This window comes from Leopardus geoffroyi, chromosome B4 (assembly GCF_018350155.1).
Source record: "Leopardus geoffroyi isolate Oge1 chromosome B4, O.geoffroyi_Oge1_pat1.0, whole genome shotgun sequence".
NCBI classification, from domain to species: domain Eukaryota; kingdom Metazoa; phylum Chordata; class Mammalia; order Carnivora; family Felidae; genus Leopardus; species Leopardus geoffroyi.
This window is the reverse complement of record NC_059341.1, coordinates 108,267,583-108,287,799: the sequence shown is the minus strand read 5'-3', so window position 1 is coordinate 108,287,799 and position 20,217 is coordinate 108,267,583. Positions and strand designations below refer to the sequence as shown.

Below are 20,217 nucleotides of genomic sequence, written 5' to 3'. Positions count from 1 at the left end.
CTACCATTGACATATCTATATTAGATTCCCAAATGATGTAGGTGCAACCATATTAACAACAATGAAATATTAACATATTCTTCAGGTATTTCAACATTGTCACAAGTGGTCCGCTTTTAACCCAGATAGAGCTGAAACTAATATGATACTTATGAAAAATACCAAAGGAGCCTTAGACTACAGCTCAGTGCTCATAAGGAAAAAACTGAGAACATCGTTCAAGTAAGTCATCAGGAATTAGCATTGGAAAGAAACACTGAGGAAGTCTGTAAAAGTTTCATGGAAGATATTAAAAATCTAGAAAATGTTATTTATATTGAATATTGAACTATATATGATCTCTTTATGCATCACGCTATTATATGAAATAGGCAGTTTTAAAAACTGGAAGTATGGCTTATGGTCTAAAGTAAGTACAGTTAAGCAGAATGTCTTCAGTGAGTATTACACATATGGGAGTCATTGAGGCTAAACTTTGGAGAATCAAGCTTCATTGTGATTTTCTTGTCAAACCCCAAAATATTTTTTTTAATTAAATGTTGGATTAGGCATGAGTTTTCAACCAAAAAAAAATTATTTGATAATAAACTGAAAGGTAATCTTGAAAGAAACATCATTATGTATAAAAATAATATCTGGAATTTATGTAATAAATTTATCCTGGAGACATTTAAAGCATTAACTCAAGGTTTGTTCTTCTGATTATACCTTGTAATTTACAGAAAGAAAGGGCAGAAAGACTGCTTATATCAAAATGGAGAAATAAAAGGAAAAATCAAGTAACATTACCAAGATTTCACAAGAAAGCTTAGTCTGCATCATATTTTAAAAATATATCTAATATCAATATGTAATATATAAAATTCAGAATTATGATAAATATTGTACAAATATTTCACAAAGATATATTTTAAGAAAAACTATACATCAAAATTTCAGTATTTCTAATAGTTTGAGTCAAAATAATTTGATATTATGCATGATTATTTCTTATGAAAAGGAATATATTTTTATGCTAAAGAGTAAATTTTCTTATAATGATAAATAAATTTTATAATATCTAAGAAAAGCAGGAAAATGCATAGAAGACCTACAGAAGAGAGAGAATGAAATTTATATGTAGGCAGTAATGTTGCATTTTTAACTGCTTATCTAGGATTATATGTACTGGTATTTTCTTGTAATGTAAAATAGCAAGCATAACTTAGAAAAATTGTCATCTGTTGTTCAAGGAGTGAATTGTTCTGCCCTATAAGAAATGACTAACCATTTAAATAACAGACCAATTATATATTATTAATTCTAAGGTATTAGAAATAGCATATTACATATTCTAATAATTATATATTCGTTAAAATGTAATTTAAAGTTTGCTGAAATAGAAAATACTTTGGAATTTAGTATGTCTTATGATCACTTCTAATGAATATCAGTAAACCCACTGAAGTAGTTTAAAGGTATTCAAGGCAGAAGGAAATGCTAATAAAAATTTGTAATTGTGTAAAATAAAATTTTCTTTATCAAACATTTACACATGTTAAGCAATCTACTTCCATAAGCTTAATATTTTTAAAAGCCATGCACATTGCTCTTAAGCTTTTCAGAGCTATTCAGAAATAGAATCTTCCATTAAATCATTTAGAGTTGGGAATGCATTTGTAAAACTTTTCAAAGGTCACACAAGAAGAGAACCAAGAATGAAACATTAGTCATACACTGAGTAAAGCTAAAGGATTTGGCAGAAGCAGCCTAAAAGAAATAGGAAATAGCAGACAAAGCAGCAGAATAATTGGGAAAGAACAAGAGGAAAAAGCAAACGGAATTCTGTGATGATGACAGTGGTTACTAAAAATAAAAAATAAAATAATATACATTTTACAATTATGAAAGGCATTTTTATTCACACTAAATTATATATGGCCAATAGTGTGAAAAGGAGTATGGAGAGGCCACTGTCTTGGCAGTCATGAAGTAACTAAAGACTTTTGTTAGAGGCAACAATAACATAATCAAGATGGAAGTCACAGTGCAGTAGAAGTGGGGGCAAGGAGTATAGACCGTTTTTTTGATACTTGATTATGGAGAGAGGGTCATCTAAAGTGCTCAAAATGGCCCACAAAACCCTATATTTGAACTCATCCTCTACTACTATCCCATTATCTTGGTTCATTCTACCATGTTAACCTCATTGCTGTTCCTCAAACATGCCACACACACTTCCACCTTAGGGCTGTCTGTATATGTAAAAAGCAATATGAGAGTGTGAACATGTTAGGCTAGGAAGAATTAAGTAATGCCCACCAACTAATTTCAAACATTAAGACACCATGATTTTCAGCCAGTACACAGAGAAGGTATAATGAGTCCATTCAATAATCTGTTTGAGATTCCAATCTAGTGGGATTACCATGATTTCAAGCCTCCGATACCGAGGAATATTTGACAGAGCATTTGTACTTCTATGAATCCATTACATAGTAATACACACACAACTACAAAGTAAAATGTAGAGAAACTCCTTTCCATATTATTTAAAACAAAGAAATGGAGATAAGTTAAATGTCTATCAGTAAGGGAATAGTCAAATAAATTATGGAGTATTTAAAAATGAATACACCTAATCTTCAATATGAAGTAGTCTGACATAGAAGGATGTCCATGATCTATTACTATATGTAAAACCTAATTTGTATACATAGGCTTTTAGCTATTTGAGTGAGTATATTGGAATTTAAATCTATACATCTATATTGGTATTGCAAAAATATCTTAATTGATTCATAAACAATTATGAGCCATGGTTACTCTTACAAAATAAAAAAAAGAAGGCTTAAACAGAGAATGTTTTATTGCTTACATTATATAATTCTCTATTTTTAAAAAATGCTTAAATGAGACTGCACTTCTTGCATAACAGATTTAAAAACAATCTATTTGGGGGAAAAACTCAGAGCAAGTATGAATAGAAGTGTTACTTTGTATTTAATCCTGACTACCACCACTACCAACAATGATTGTTTAACTGAAGAAAACCTTGGAAAACCTGATCTGCTATTCATTAAAAGGGCTTGCTATAAATTGGTGCAGCCGCTCTGGAAAGCAGTGTGGAGGTTCCTCAGAAAATTAAAAATAGACCTACCCTATGACCCAGCAATAGCACTGCTAGGAATTTATCCAAGGGATACAGGAGTACTGATGCATAGGGGCACTTGTACCCCAATGTTTATAGCAGCACTCTCAACAATAGCCAAATTATGGAAAGAGCCTAAATGTCCATCAACTGTTGAATGGATAAAGAAATTGTGGTTTATATACACAATGGAATACTACGTGGCAATGGGAAAGAATGAAATACGGCCTTTTGTAGCAACGTGGATGGAACTGGAGAGTGTGATGCTAAGTGAAATAAGCCATACAGAGAAAGACAGATACCATATGGTTTCACTCTTATGTGGATCCTAAGAAACTTAACAGAAACCCATGGGGGAAGGGAAGGAAAAAAAAAAAAAAGAGGTTAGAGTGGGAGAGAGCCAAAACATAAGAGACTGTTAAAAACTGAGAACAAACTGAGGGTTGATGGGGGGTGGGAGGGAGGAGAGGGTGGGTGATGGGTATTGAGGAGGGCACCTTTTGGGATGAGCACTGGGTGTTGTATGGAAACCAATTTGACAATAAATTTCATATATTAAAAAAATAAAAAAAAATAAAAAAAAAATAAAAAAAAAAAGGGCTTGCTATATAGCCAATAGGGGAACTCTGTACATAGATAAGAGGACATACCTCTTCGACTTTAAGATAAAGCTTTTAAAGGAAATGCAATGAAACAGTAGACAGAGAGTGGGTAAGATCTCTACAGCACTGGCCTAAATATAACTGTGAGGGAGGATGCGTATTTGAATATATATATATATACATATGTGTATAGATACGTATATATATGTATATATGTGTGTTATACATATGTGTATATACATGTGTATATATATATATATATGTGTGTATATATATGTATATATATAGCCTAAAACTTAGTTTAATGACAAAAAAAAGGAAATCATTTTAAAAAAATATGTGAAATATGTGGAACTGAGGCATGCCAACAAACAAGTGCATGAGCTCGGAAGATCTTTTAGCCTCATTGAGCCTTGAGATGACAGCAGTCCTGGTTGGCAACTTGACAGCAACCTCTTGAGAGATCCTGAGACAGAACTACCCAGTTAAGCCACTCCCAGATTCTTGATCCACAGAAAATATGAAGTAATAAGTGTTTGTGGTTTTATATTGCTCTTTTAGGGTACTTCACTTCACAACAACATACAACTAATACAGTAAGGATTACATTCTGAAGAAAATATGAGAAAGAAAAAAATATGTTGAAAATCTCAGGGCGGTGGACGGACGGTTAAAGAAACTGAATGTAACAAGAATTCAAAGATATTAGAATAACAGATGGGTACACAAGTGGACCAAAATAACACCATGACAGAACTAGTAAATACTTTAGGAACAACAGTCTACAGAACAGAGAACTAAAGCTTGAATTGCCCACAAAAAAAAAAAAAAAAAAAAAGAGAGAGATCATCACATGAAGAATAAAATATGAAGAAGCTGAAAATAAAGACATAGATTAGATTAAATAATAATAGACATGAAAGACAGATAAACTCAACCAACATATGAATCATCTATGATTGAAAAATAGAACCAAGGCAAAAAGTTTTCAAATATATAAAAACCAAAATTTTCCAAAAACAATATAATAACTTAGTCTGTAGTTTGAAAGGGACATTGCATTCCAAACAAATTTATGTGGATTTATTGACTATGTTTCTTGGTTCAGTTATGAATCAAGGACAAGGAAATGTTATTCAGGTATCTACACAAAAATCAGTTATGAGGGTAGAAAATCAAGTTGGCCTCTCACTTGCAATAGCAACACACAATATCATGTATTGTCACACAGCACCAAGTGAAAGTGTTACTTTCATAATAAAGTATGAGTTTATTTTTCTTTAATGTTTATTTATTTATTGTGAGAGAGAAACAGCATGAGCAGAGGAGGGAATGAGAGAGAGGGAGATTCAGAATCCAAAGCAGGCTCCAGGCTCTGAGCTGTCAGCACAGAGCCCGACGCGGGGCTCAAACTCACAAAACTTGAAATCATGACCTAAGCTGAAGTTTGACGGTTAACCAACTGAGCTACCCAGGCACCCCTAAAATATGAGTTTAAAGCACAGCTTTATTCTCATTCAAGAATGAAGGCAATTGACAGTCTCAAATGTGAAAGAATTCGGGAATTATAGGACGCATCTTTCTTTGAAAAATAAGATTTAAAAACAGCTAATGAACTGGATAATCCAGACAAGCAGAGGATGAAAGGAGTAGTTGTCAAAAGAACTGGTATTGACCAACTGTCATACAGATCTAATGTTGCTAACGGATATATATGTAGAATCATAACTCCTGATGTGAGTAATAAAAATTGTGAGGTGAAAAGAATAAATATTCTAATTTATTTCATTTTCTTAAAGAGTTAATATTGCCTAAACTAGATGAATTAAAAGCACATATTTTCATAATTTACTGAACAACAGAAAAGGTATTATAACTGACAAAACTGGAATGGGGAGATGGAGGTATGAATGAGATAATTTTATCATCTTTTTTTTAAAGGTTTTATTTATTTTTAATGTTCATTTATTTTTGAGAGGGAGATACAGAGTGTAAAGAGGGGAAGGGCAGAGAGAGAGGGAGACACAGAATCTGAAGCAGGCTCCAGGTGCTGAGCTGTCAGCACAGAGCCCGACGTGGGGCTCGAACTCATGAACTATGAGATCATGACCTGAGCCGAAGTCAGACGCTTAACTGACTGAGGTATTCAGGTGCCCCAATAATTTTATCATCTTTAGCATGAGGGAGCCAGTCTAAAATTTCGAAGACAAAACATTTTCATATATTTTCCTGCTCTGTTGTTTAATAATGCTTTTGTGAGTTTTTAAATATGTCCTATCTTAGGAAACTGTAGAAAAATTGACTAAAAGGGAATGTTCCCAACCAGTAATTCATATAGGGATGACATTTTTGTTGTTGTTCATCATAAAATTATTTTGTATACATTAATATATTTTAATGATTGCTTTACTTTACAATCATGGTACTTTTTAAAAACTCATATTGGTATTCAACTCAGTAGTGGTTAAAGTTATGTCTGCATTATCTCAAAAGCAGCACTAAAATGTTGACTTTCTTTAATATTAATATAAAATATATGCCTAGAGCTCATCTCTTTAAGTATAGTATAATAATCACAGATATTAAACTTTTTCTACCATTTAATTAAACTTTACTTAATTAACTACCTAAACTTTTTTAAATTAAACTTTACCCTAAGTATACTTATTCATATAGTAAAATTAAGCATGATTGGCTGAAGAGTTACCATATTCATTTCAAGTGATTTCTTATTTCAATTACTTTTTTCTTTCATATAAATGCCTCCTATATATAGAAGGACATTCTGTTTACCATTTTGTATTTGTTATTCCTCAAAGAGTTTGTGATTTCTATTTAGATGTCAGCTATGCTTATCACAGTTTTATTTTCTTGATAAGTAGTATATGGTAATTTTTTTTCTAATTTTTTGAAATAAGAAGCATGGAGTATCATATATTAACACATATATATAAATCATTTATTTTCCCATATTTCTACTACAAATATCAAAACCTACTTTTTCAAAAATGGCTTTACTTATAATATAAAATTCATCAGAGACTTGTTTTACTAGTATCAGCCCTGTGCTGTGTCCACACCGAAATAGAAAAATAATAAAGACAGAATCTCTGCTAAAATATCTTACTGGATCCCTTCAACCACATTTTTTAAAAATTACAGCATGTAAAAACGTTAACACTTTATTGTGAAGTGACTAGAGTAAATTACAAAACAATATTACAGTAGTGATTTTTTTAAAGGCAGAAAACAATACGGAAAGACAGAACAATTAGGCAAGAAAATAAATAAATGGCATCCAAATGGGAAAGGAAGCAACACTATCACTATATGCAGAAGACATGGCACAATATATATAGAGGACCCTAAAGACTCCATCCACCAAACTGCTAGCATAAATGAATAATGAGTAAAGTAGCAAGATACAAAATCAATGTATAGAAATCTGTGGCATTTCTATATACTAATAATGCATATATGAAAATTATCCCATTTATAATTGCACCAAAAATAAAATAAAATACCTAAGAATAAATTTAACCAAGAAGGTGAAAGACCTGTATATTGGAAACTATAAGACACTAATAAAAGGAAGTGAGGAAGTCACAAATAAATGAAAAGACATTCTGAGCTCATGGATTGAAAAATATGTATATTGTTAAAATATAACAACATCCAAAGCAATCCACACAGCCAATGTAATTCCTATCAAAATCCCAATGACATTTTTCACAGAAATAGGACAAATAATTCTGAAATTTGTATGGAACTACAAAAGACCTTGAATAGCCAAAGCACTTTTGAGAAAAAAACAAAATTGGAGATATCACACTCCTTGACTTCAAACTATATATCAAAGCAATAGTAATCAAAACATAATGGTACTGGCATAAAAACAGACACATAGATCAGGGGAACAGAACAGAGACCCCAGAAATAAACCCACACACATATGTCAATTAGTTAATGACAAAGGAGCCAAGATTATACAACAAGGTAAGGGCAGTCTCTTCAATAAATAGTTTTGGGAAATCTAGACAACCATGTGCAAAAAATGAAGCGTGCCACAGTCTTACACCATGCACAAAAATCAACTCAAAATGGATTGAAGCCTTGAATGTAAGACCTGAAACCATAAAACTATAAAACCCCTAGAAGAAAACATAGGTGCTAAACTCCTTGACATAGGAGGTCTTGGCAATAAATTTTTAAATCCGACACCAAAAGAAAAAGCACCAAAACAAAATAAACAAGTGGGACTATATCAAACTACAAGCTTCTGCACAGCAAAGGAAACCATGAACAAAATGAAAAGGCAACCTACTGAATGGGATAAAATATTTGCCAATCATATGTCTGATAAGGGTCTAATACCCAAAATAAAGAATTCACACAACTCAATAGCAAAAAACAAACAAACAAACAAAAAATTCTGATTAAAAATGGGCAGAAGATCTGAATAGATATTTTTTTTTCCAAAGACAACATATAGATGGCTAACAGACACATGAAAAGATGCTCAACATCATTAGTCATCAGGGAAATGCAAATCAAACACAAAGCGATCTCACCTCACATCTGTTAAAATAGCTATTACCAAAAAGACAAGAAATAACACGTACTGCAAGGATGTGGAGAGAAGGGAACAGAATCCTCTCACACTGTAAATGTGTGAATGTGAACTGGTGCAGCTACTATGGAAAATGGTACGAAGTTTCCAGCAAAAAGTTAAAAATAGAACTACCTTATGATCTAGCAATTCTACTTCGGGTATTTATTTAAAGAAAAAACCCCACTAAGTTGAAAAGATCTATGCACCCTCATGTTCGTTACAGTATCATTACAATAGCAAAGATATGGATACAATCTAAGTGCCCACTGATGGGTGAACGGATAAAATAATTGTGATATACAGATATATACAATAAAAATTAATTAATTAATTAAAGTTGAAAAAGAATGAAATCTTGTCATTTGTGACAGCATGGATGGATCTCAAGGGCATTATGCTAAGTGGAGTAAGTCGGCAAAAGACAAATGTCATATGACCTCTCTCATAGTGGAGTCTGAAAAAATCAAACAAACCAAAACAAAACTCCCATACACAGAGAACAGATGAGTGGCTATCAGAGAGAAAGGGGAGTGCAAATTGAATAAAGGGAGTCAATTGTATAATGACGGATGGTAACTAGATGTGCTGTAGTAATCACTTGTAGTGTAAACAAAAATCAAATTATGTTGTGCATCTGAAACAAATATAATGTTATATACCAATTTTTTATGAGAGAGAGTGTGTGTGCAAGTGGGGTAAAGGAGCAGAGGGAAAGAGAGAGACAATCTTAAGTAGGCTCCATGCTCAATGCAGACCTCAATGCAGGGGCCCCATCCCAGGACTGTGGGATTATGATCTGACCTGAGCCGAAATCAAGAGTCAGACACTCAACCAACTGAAACACCCAGGCACCCCAATGTTATATATCAATTTTATCTCAATTTTTTAAAAAAGAAAATACTTTAAACACACACACACACACACACACACACACACAAAGAAATAAAAAAACAAAGGGAAGGTTTTTAAAAAGTGGGTGAATCCAAATAGTATTGATATTATAAACTTATACTGTCTTAAGTCATTCTAAATACACACATACAATTAAAATGCATGACAACGGTACTATATTAATTTGGGAGCAAGTAAATAAAGTTTCAATTTTCTAAGACCCTAGTACTGCTTTGAAAAAGTACCACATAAATTCAGATTTGGTAAATCAAGAAGGCATGCTGTATCTATAATAAACCAAAAGAATAGTAAAATAATATGTAACGTATAATAGAAAGGAAAAATGAAATAATTTAAAACCTCAACTAAAACAAAAAGAGGCAAGAAAAGAGGAAAACGCAACAGGAGGAACAAATAGAATCAAATAGTATGATAGTGGATTTAAGCTCAAATATATCAATAATTGCACTTAATTATTAATTAACCTTAGTTATTAAAGGCTAACTAAGCTGGAAACTAAGGCTGGAAACAAAGCTGGAATTTGTCAGGAAGCCTACAGAAAAGAGTAACGAAAGCAACACATTTTCACATTACATACAACAGACATCTCAAAAATAGAACTTGCAGAAATATTGTAAGTAAAAGGGTAGAAAAAATTATGTTCTATACACACTACACCAGTGATTCTCAAAGTGTGGTCCAGAGATCTCCCTCATACAGACGCTTTTAAAAGTTCTGTGGAGTCAAAACTATTTCATAATAATTCTAAGATGTTTTTTGCCTTTTCACTCTCATTTGCTCAAGAGCTTACAGTGGAGTTTTCCAGAGGCTACATGAGGTGTGATATTGTAGCAAATTAAATGCAGAAGGAAATACGGAAATCCAGCTGTCTTGTGTTAAGCTAGACATTAAAGCGATTTGCAAATATGTGTAACAATAACCCTCTTCTCACCATATCTTTTTGTTGAAAAATACATTTATTATTTAAAAACTGTTACTAATGGAAAAGCTTTATTATGTCAATCTCTGAATGAATTAATAAATAAAAACAACAATTTTCCTCATTTTTTTCTATACAGTAAATACTGATATAACCTGTTTGAGGTGGGTACTCAATAGTTTTTATGAGCATAAAAGATTCCAGAGTCCAGAAGAAAGGTAGTTTGGGTATATCAGACACAGAAGACTAAGGCAGAAAGCTTTATTACAGATGAAAAGGGACATTTAAAAGTGATAAAATTGGTGAATTCAAAAGAAATTTATAACAGTTACAAATTTATATACAACAAATAGCATGGCCTCAAGAATATTTAGAGCAATAAAAAAAAAAAAAAACAGGCTCTAAGAATAAAGAGCCACAATGCACAATCATCATGGGAGTCACATATATAACTTTTTCTCTGTGGCGATGCTGACATGATCAGTGCATGCGGATTACAGGCACTACTGAGTAATAAAAACCGAATACGCTCTGATGTAGGCACTCCATGAATTTCAGGCCTATTCCAAAACTAGCCACATTTATATAAGCAAGTTACGTAACTTCTCTGAGTTTTTATTCCTTTATTTGTGGAGCGAGGGTGATTTCACGTTCTTGGGAGGATTAAAAACAGTATCATAAAGTAGTTTGCACACTTTCACATATGAGGTACTATTATGGCTTCCTAACAATAATCCTCAATAAAAATGATTTAAAAAAACTATAACTGTGGTGACCAATAAGGCTTCAAAGAGAAATGTTTGAGCTAACCCATGAAGAATTGGATATTAACACACACTTTTTAAAAGTTTATATACAATTGATTAATCAGTAATTTGACCCAGGCAACGCATTTGGCTCAAAACGGGGAATCTAGACAGGACGTAAGTCACAATAACTTGCCATTCTTCCTCCTTTATTCTTACAACTTCTTTTCTATCAATTGAAGGATAATAACTGAACAAAAGCGGTGTGCAGCATGCCTTAACTTAGGATATCATTACTTCCTCAACATACCAAAGAAAATGATTCTTTTCCAGTCAACGTTTCTATTTCACTCCCCATCCCGAACAATACAAAACAGTAGCCACAAAACTATTCAAGAGCTTCTTACACATGATGTAAATATAACAACTATAAATATAAAGTGTCACTTAAATATTCTTGAGTCCACTGCTTCAATGTAATCTTTATTAACTCTTTAAAAGTTTCCTAGGTTCCACAAAATGGAACTGAGGTCAAATGTGTTTATCCCTCAAAAGGCCTTTGCCATGGCAAAATTAGCATTTGGCCATACTTGCTACAAATATCTATTTCAAAGAATTTCTCCCACAGAAATGAGCCAATGGTCTAATAAAACATTCCTGCCACTTGGGGGGAATAAGCCTCTCCTGTAAGGAACAGCAAACTAAAGATGTTAAATTACACTGGAGGTTTTCACTAAATAAGTGTTTGGTAAAGGTCTACCTTCTTTAGCTGCTCAGTGATTGCTATGTTTGATAGTTACATACAAATATGCTGAATGGCACTTAAGATTTTTAATTTCAATGCACAACTCCTTCAGGATCATACATGTTGTGTGAGAACAGGAATGCTAAATCAGGAGTCAGAAACTTGGATGCTAGCCTCACCTCTGCTAGGACTTACATGAAAATTATGTGGGTCTGTTTTTTCATCTGGAAACTTAAGAAGCCTAAACTGGCAGATCTGTAAAATCCCTTTCAGCTTTGTACTAGGCATTGTTGCATTTCAAAACTGAAGGGTAAGCTAGCACCATCTAGTGGAATATAAAAAATTCACTAAATGTATAATAGTAAAAACCATTTCTACAAGCAAATGTCAAGGGTTTATTTTATTTTACTTCATTATTTTTTTCAAATGTTCCAAAGACAACACTTGTTGTCCAAAGACAACATGGGCAAGAATTAAGCCAGGCACATTTCCTCCAGGAGCCAAGACAGTAATCAAGCTTATGTAAAAAATGTTGCATGATTTCAGTATCTTTCATACTTATAACACTAGTGTCATTTTTCCAGAAAGCAGTATTATCAGAAAACAAAGCATCACAGGGAAGAAACTCTCCTAGTACTTCTATCTACTTACAGTGACATCTTCTAGGAATGTGTTACCTGAAATATATAAACTAATAAATTAATTGTTCGCATTAAAGAAACACTTTTTCCAGATTAAAGTTTCCTTCAAATAGCAAAGATAGAAACATCATGAAATGAGGAGACAAAAATTATTATTTGCTTTTATACATTAACATCATACTTATTTGCATTTTTAATTAATAATAAATGAAAGATAGCAATTTATTCCCATTTGTCTCTCTCTCTATGTAAATATCATTAGATAATCTTGGTGAGAGTCAGGACACTCATTTGTTTTCCTTATTGCTGCAGCCTCGCCAATCTTCCACTACTGTGTTCCAGTGCCTGGCAATGATGCTCACACATCATAGGTCCTCAGTAAGTTTGCTCGCTGATGAATTTATTAATCAAAGAACCTTAGTATCATTACTTTTTCATCATAGTTTTAATATAGTCCAAAAAATACTAATAATCTTAAACGTTAAATGCATATTTATTAGAGAGGCAGTAGAATGAGGCAATTAAAAAATCAGATACTAGGGATAGACTGCTGAGTTTTCAAATCCGACTTCTATATTTATACTAGCAGTGTGATCTTAGATAATTTACTTGACCTCTCTGTGCCTCAATTATTACCTGAGGTGGGGGGAAAGGAACACTTAATAGTAACTAACTCATAGCACTTCTGTGAAAAGCAAATGAGTTAAATGTATAAAGCACATAAATATATGGTGGTTAAAAAAGGTATCTATTACTACGTTTATCATATTAAATTATATTTTTTTACACATAAAATGTGTAAAACAATTTTGTCATACAGCATGAATTGTTTCAAATTAATTTAGTTTCAGAATGTTTCCCTTAGAAAGTCAATAAAATTCAACATAAAAGTAGAAGAAACAAAGAAAACTACATTATAAATTATAAATCACTGATTTTTCATTTGTTATTGGCTATTCACTAAAAAATTAAGTCAGAAATAGTAACTCAAAATATGAAAAATTTCCCACAGATATTCAACATCCTTTCAAGGAAAGTTTTTTCACATTACTTCTGGAAAACAAAATGTTTTATCAATTTTACTTAAAATTTACCTATGGGAAATTTCAGGCAAATGAAAGCATGAAATAGAATAATTAGATAGTAACAAATGTTAAAATTTAAACTGCAAATCACCCAAATTAAATTCAGTTAAAAAAAATAATACAGGAAAATAAAAAGTTTCCAGGAAAAAAAAACCAAAATATTTTCTTTTTTCAAAGTTTATTTATTTATTTTTGAGAGCTAGAGAGTGTGTACAAGCAGGGGAGGGGCAGAAAGAGAGAGGGAGACACAGAATCCGAAGCAGGCTCCAGGCTCTGAGCTGTTAGCACAGAGCTCAATGCAGGGCTCGAACCCACAAACCATGAGATTATGACCAGAGCTTAAGTCAGATGCGTAATCAACTGAGCCACCCAGGGACCTCAAACATAAAATATTTTAGACTAATAAAAAGTATAATAAAATCTCTTGTTTGTTCAAAATAAATCCATATTTACAATCACCAACTAAAGTGAGCTTAATAAATTTAAACAATTATTATGCTCATTCAAAATATGCAAAAATAATTCCAGATCAAGTTAAAATATTCTATAATCAAAAACTGGCTGGAGTTCCTAGGTAGCTCAGTAAGTAAACTGTCCAACTTTGGCTCAGGTCATGATCTCACAGTTCCTGAGCTGGAGCCCCACAAGCAGCTCTATGCTGACAGCTTGGAGCCTCCAGCCTCCTTTGATTATAGTTCCCTCTCTCTCTTCCCCTCCCCACTTGCTCTCTCTCTCTCAAAAGTAAATAAATATTTTTTAAAACCTTGCTACCAAAATAGAACCAATTATAGAAAATAACATAAAAATGTTATACGGTCGTTTTCAAATTACTCATGGCACACAATATGTTTAAGCATTAATGGCAATAACAAAAATATATTATTAACTTTGTAACTTTGAATTTATAGAATTACATTTTAAGTTGCTACTTTTAAAAAGTATATTTTACATTGTGTTTCTATTTCTGTAATTAGTTTAATTAGAACGGAAAACATTCATTTCAATGAATAATTTCAAATGAATTGCCTTAAGCAGATTGACAGTTCCTATTCTCATTCACTTAAATGCAATGAAAGTCAGATAAAAATGTACATTAAAGTTTTCTAATAAAAGGAGTAATTAGAGCTAACCTTACATATTTACTGCAACAACTACAGCTTAGTAAAAATTAGGAACAAATTATACTTGAAACTGCAGATGTAGAATACATGGTATTTCTTCCAATTTTATTTCACCTCCTTAAGAAATATTATAGCATGGAATAGTAACCTATTAACTTATAAACACAAATCTATCTTTGTGCTCCTTCATAAGGGTTCTTAGCATCAATACATCATTGAAAGACAAAATCTATGCTTTTCCCTTAGCTCAACCAGAATCTCTGTAAGCAGTTCCTAAAGATGAAAAACAGACTCCAACTGGTCTTCAGAAAAATCTACTTTTTCATGTATACTCTCCTCACACTCAATAAATACAGTGTTTTCATTGTGCCCAACAGACAGCAAAGATGTCTTTTACCTTGTTTGCTCTGTACTACATAAAGATACCTCAAGTACATCAATTAATACCATGGCAGTTTCCACATAAATCACGCAGATATCCTATCCCAGGAAATCCACTGGTTACAAGAAATCCCATACAGCCCTGCTGGCAATGAAAATGAAGTGAATGGGAGTTAAAGCATCTCTCTCACAAACAGCCCTTTTTTTTTTTTTTTTTTTTTTTTTTTTTTTTTTTTTTTTGTTAAACTTGCTTCAGTGTGTGCCAATATAGCAACATATATTATCAATGCACTTGCCTTCATTCCAGCAACAACAAAATTATTTCTGTCTTGTAAACTAAAATTTTAAAATAAAAATTGTATCAAAGGTATCACTATTTCCATATGGGAGAAAATATGAGTAGTCCCAAAGCAGGCAGCACAGACACATAGGCAAATAAACACATTAAAGAATATTATGCATTATATTTTCAAAAGTGTGCCTTGAAATGTCTGCAAAAGCTTGCTTTTTGAAAACAACTATATTTTCCCATATTAAAAATAAAAAAGGAAGATGATGGTGACTGCCTAGATCCAACTCTCCCTGTATCTCCTTCAGAAATCCATAATGAGCAACAATTAAATAAACATACCCCAACCTATGCTTCCAGTGTAAATGGGAGATGAAATTACAAGCTGATTTTTTTCTAAGTGGGGTAGTAAGCATCCACAACCAATACAATCCACCCTACTCCACACTGGTACAGAGGGAATCCTATGGAAACTGAATAGATAAGTAAGAAATGGAAATGCTCCAGTGGTGGGAGAACCCATGTATTGTCAACAAGGCCTCCTCCCAGAAAGAGATATCATCATCCTGAGTGTGATGACAGTGCTAACACCAAGTGTCTATGATGAATTACTAATGCAAATGGCCATGTCCTATAAATTTAAAATTGGATCCAAAAATAGAAACCAAATCTATGCTGTATATAAGTACATACCTAAAACAAAGGGCTTCAAGATGTTTTGTTTTGTTTTGTTTTTTATGGCCAAGTAGGCAAATACAAACAAAAATAAAATGTTGTTAGACAAGGTAAAGTTTAGTCTCAAAGCATTAAAGAGAAAAAGAAGGGAATTTATAAATTTCAAGGCTAAAATTCACAATAAAGATAACACAATTAAGAGTATCAGTGAAACAGCATAAAGCAACACTCATAAAACAGAAACCAAACAATATACAAAAGTATTTATACTAATAACAAATATATTTATACTAGTTCAACTCCTTCAGTCTATGATGGGTCAAGTAGACATAGAAGATATCCAACAAATGATCACTAAAGTAGGTCATAAAGATAAAAATGTAAACTCCATACTCCAACTAAAAACAATGACCTCCTTTTTAAGTACACATGAAACATTCCTGAAAATTGACCACACATTAGAAAATCACAGTAAGTTACAAAAAGCAGAAGTGGCACAAAGATATCTCTCACTATAATACAATAAAACTAAAAAGAATAACAGCAACAACACAAAATGGTCTTACCATATAGAAATTTTAAATCTTAGGTAAAAGGCAAAATATGTCATAAAATTGTAGAACTGATGAAAACACAGAGGTTATGGACTAAACAGTGCTCACAGGAGAATGTATAGACTTCAAGTATTTACGCTGGGCCGTCTGAGTGGCTGGGTTGGTTAAGCATCTGACTGTTGGTTCGGCTCAGGTTCTGATCTCACGGTTTTGTGAGTTCGAGCCCTGTGTCCAGTTTTGTGCTGACAGTGTGGAGCCTGTCTGGGATTCCCTGTCTCTCTTACTCTTTCTCTTTCTCTGCTCCTCTCCCACTTGCACTGTCTCTGTCTCTCTCAAATAAATAAACTTTCTTAAAAAAAAAAAAAAAAAAAACATTTATGCTAACAAGAGTGAAAAAGAATTGAATTAAAAATAATTGAAAATAAGTGAAAAAATAATTGAATTAAACCCATAGAATGTTCCTGACACTATCTTCCTAAATTACAGATGTCCTTTGCATCAGCAATATATATTGCAGAACATTAACCTAAAGATATAACTGATAAAGTATGAAATGATATAGGTATCCAATTAGGTATTATGGCAAATGTGTAAGATTAGAAACCACCCAATGTCCCTCAACCAGGAACCAGTGGAATAAAATCTTATCCATCCACAGAACTGAATACTATGAAACTATGAAAAAAGGATGCTATGAACACCATAACATGCTGGTAAGTGAAAAAAATCAACATAATGGACAGTACTTAAAATATTCTATATTTTTGTTTTTTGTTTTTTCCTTTTTTAAGTTTTATTTATTTATTTTGAGAGAGAGAGAGAGTGTGTGTGTGTACATAAGTGAGAGCTGGGGAGGGGCAAAGAGAGAGGGAGAGAGAGAGAGTCCCAAGCTGTCCCCACACTGTCAGCGCAGAATCCTATATGGGGCTAGAACTCAAGAACTGTGGGATAATGACCTGAGCTGAAATCAAGAATCGGACACTCAACCAACTGAGCCACACAGGCACCCCAAATATTCTCTTTTGTGAAAGGATTAGCATGTACACATGTATCTCTTAGATATATGTTGTAAATGTATATTTACACATACATATATACACATAAGTGATATACATACACTGTATACATATATACATGTTATACGTGCATATATACAAAATATCTATATAAAAAGTAGATATGACAACGGAGTGAAAAGACAGGGAAAAAAGAATGATCTCTTTGAGTATGCCTTTTTTTAATGTAATTTGACTAATGTAGTCCGTTTCACATATCAAAAATAAAATAGAATCAAATGGGAAAGTGAGCTTTCTTCCACTACCCTATCTACTCCCATCCCATTCACTGAAATTTCAGTCCAGATCACATTTCCTAATGATTATACTAAGGAGAAGGTGGAAAGGACTACCTTTTGGGGGTCCAAAAATTTAAGCTATTAGTATTATTCCAGTGTAAAAAAGTTTTTTTAACTTATTTATGTATTTATTTTGAAAGAGAGAGTGAGCAAGTGGGTCAGAGAAAGAGGGAGAGAGAGAGAATCCCAAGGAGGCTCTACACTGACAGCACAGAGCTCGACGTGGGGCTCAAACTCACAAACCATGAGATCATGACCTGTGCTGAAGCCATGATTGGGATGCTTAGCCAACTGAGCCACCCAGATGCCCCAGAGTAAAATTTTTATCAAGTTCCTGACTTTTTGGCAATCTTGATTATACATTAACCATTATTTAAGCCCCTATCAAGGCCCTTGAGAATTTCACAAGTTAAGTGAAAACCGAACAGAGAATTTTAAGCCAGGCACTAAGAAGTATAATGAGATTTTTATTTTAGAGTGATCCCACTGTTAACAGTCTAGAAGTAAGCTGAATTTCAGTAGGAAGAGGAGGGAAGCTAGATAGTAAAAAGTGAAAGCACAAACAGAACACTTTCACAAAACTTGACAGTCAAGGGTAAGAGCAATGAGGCAATGGTAGAAGTGAATGGCAAAAGGAAGTGTTTGACATAAGACAGGTGATAAATGATAGAATAAAGTATCAAAGGAAACTGACAGTCTTAGAAAATAGAAGGACTGGCCTTAAACAAGAAAAGACATTTTCATTGCTGAATTATATGGATTATAAAGTATGAGGGTAGAAACAGACATAGATAAAAAGGGATACAGATATACAGATGGAAGGATGGAAAAGATTAGGGTGATGCAAACTGATGAATTCTTTCTTTCATGTGGTGATAGCCTTATCTAAAAAAGGAAAGGTTAGTACAAGTAGGGTATGTAGGCAAGGAAAGGAGTGATGACAGGGATTTTTAGGGAACAGTTATGACAGTTGCCAAGTGTAGAAAGCATAGGATCCATAAACATGTGATGGAACCAAGCCAGGGTATTAGATTCTGTAGTATAGCTCAGATCACTACTGTATTAAAAACAGGAACAGGTCAGTGAATATAGTAATTTAAGGAGCTACTAATAACTAGCCATTTACCAGTGGTGGGAGCATATTCCCTTTATATATTTTAAAAATAATTTTACTTCCTTCATGCACCTGGATAAAAGATTAGATAAGTACGGCACAAATAAAATAAGCAAATTAGTGATGGCGGCCTGTTCTTGAAAAGGAATAAATGAAACAAAATGTAATAATGAGAAATAAATGCCAATATATTCAAATTCCCTTGCTCTTACCAATTCGAGTGATTTTATTATGTGAAAGTTCAAGATTTTGGATATTAGTGCAGCCATCCAAACCATGAAAAGAAGTCAGTTGATTTTTATTAAGAAGAACAACACAGAGATTTTCCAAATTTTCACAATTGATAGACTCAATATGGTTTTCCTAAAACAAAGAACGAATGTAATTAGTTTTATTTCAATGGCTTACTAATGAAACATTTAAGGCTTACAAAAAGAGGAAGAGTGAGATGTGATCTCCAAGCATACATCCAAATCTCTGACTTTAAGACAAATATGTAGAATGTTATGGTATCTAGATGAAAATAGTAAGTAATCTAATAAATTATTAACTAATTTTGTACTTATTAATAATCTTTCAAAATACAGAATACAGATGATCATGTAACAAAATATTTCAAGCAATCTAAATGAACAAAAGTGAACACTTGGTCATAGTTCCTTTAAAACTATCATTTTAAAAACTGAAACAAGTTGAAATCTCCCCACTTCCCTTCCTCAGTCCCTTTTGCTCCCTTCCTCTACAAAGAACAGCAATATTGTGAGTTAGGTATGTTATCTCATGTGTACGTTTATATTTTTACTACACATACATATCTCTGCAATACATAATACTGGTTCAGTGTCAAGATCACGTGTCTAGGATGTAACAGCAATTCTTTTTTTTTTTTTTTGTAAGAGAGAGCACAAGAGGGAGAAGAGGAGGGACAGAGAGAGAGAGAGAGGATAACAGAGGATCCAAAGCGGGCTCCATGCTGACAGTAATAAGCCTGATGTGGGGCTCGAACTCACAAACTGTGAGATCATGACCTGAGCCGAAGTCAGATGCTTAACCACTGAGCCACCCGGGTGCCCCAGCAATTCTATTTTTTAAGACCACAGAAGGATAAATGGGCTTTTAAGAATCTTAAGGGAGTAGTCTCATAGCATACCCCCTCAAAAATATTTATGAGCATAAAGCCTTTGTCTAATGGAGTGAACTTAATAAGAAGCATAAGAAATCCAGAAAGTTTTAAAAGAAAATCAGATTGGTGGAAACACTGCCTGTGTGAACTGAAAAGAATAAGTCAAATGAAAAGAAGCCTCAAGCAACAACACCTGCCCCCATCCTCTATGGGA

At 33.0% G+C, this 20,217-nt stretch overlaps 1 protein-coding gene across 5 annotated transcripts in view; it reads right to left on the bottom strand.

Moving 5' to 3' along the window:
* Window positions 1-20,217, bottom strand: part of LRRIQ1 (leucine rich repeats and IQ motif containing 1) — a 210,589-nt gene that overhangs the window by 158,845 nt on the left and 31,527 nt on the right. For all 5 annotated transcript variants that reach the window (XM_045463931.1, XM_045463933.1, XM_045463934.1 and 2 more), the window contains exon 10: window positions 19,093-19,243. In XM_045463931.1, coding sequence (XP_045319887.1) covers window positions 19,093-19,243 — 151 coding nt within the window. The remainder of the gene's footprint in view (window positions 1-19,092; window positions 19,244-20,217) is intronic.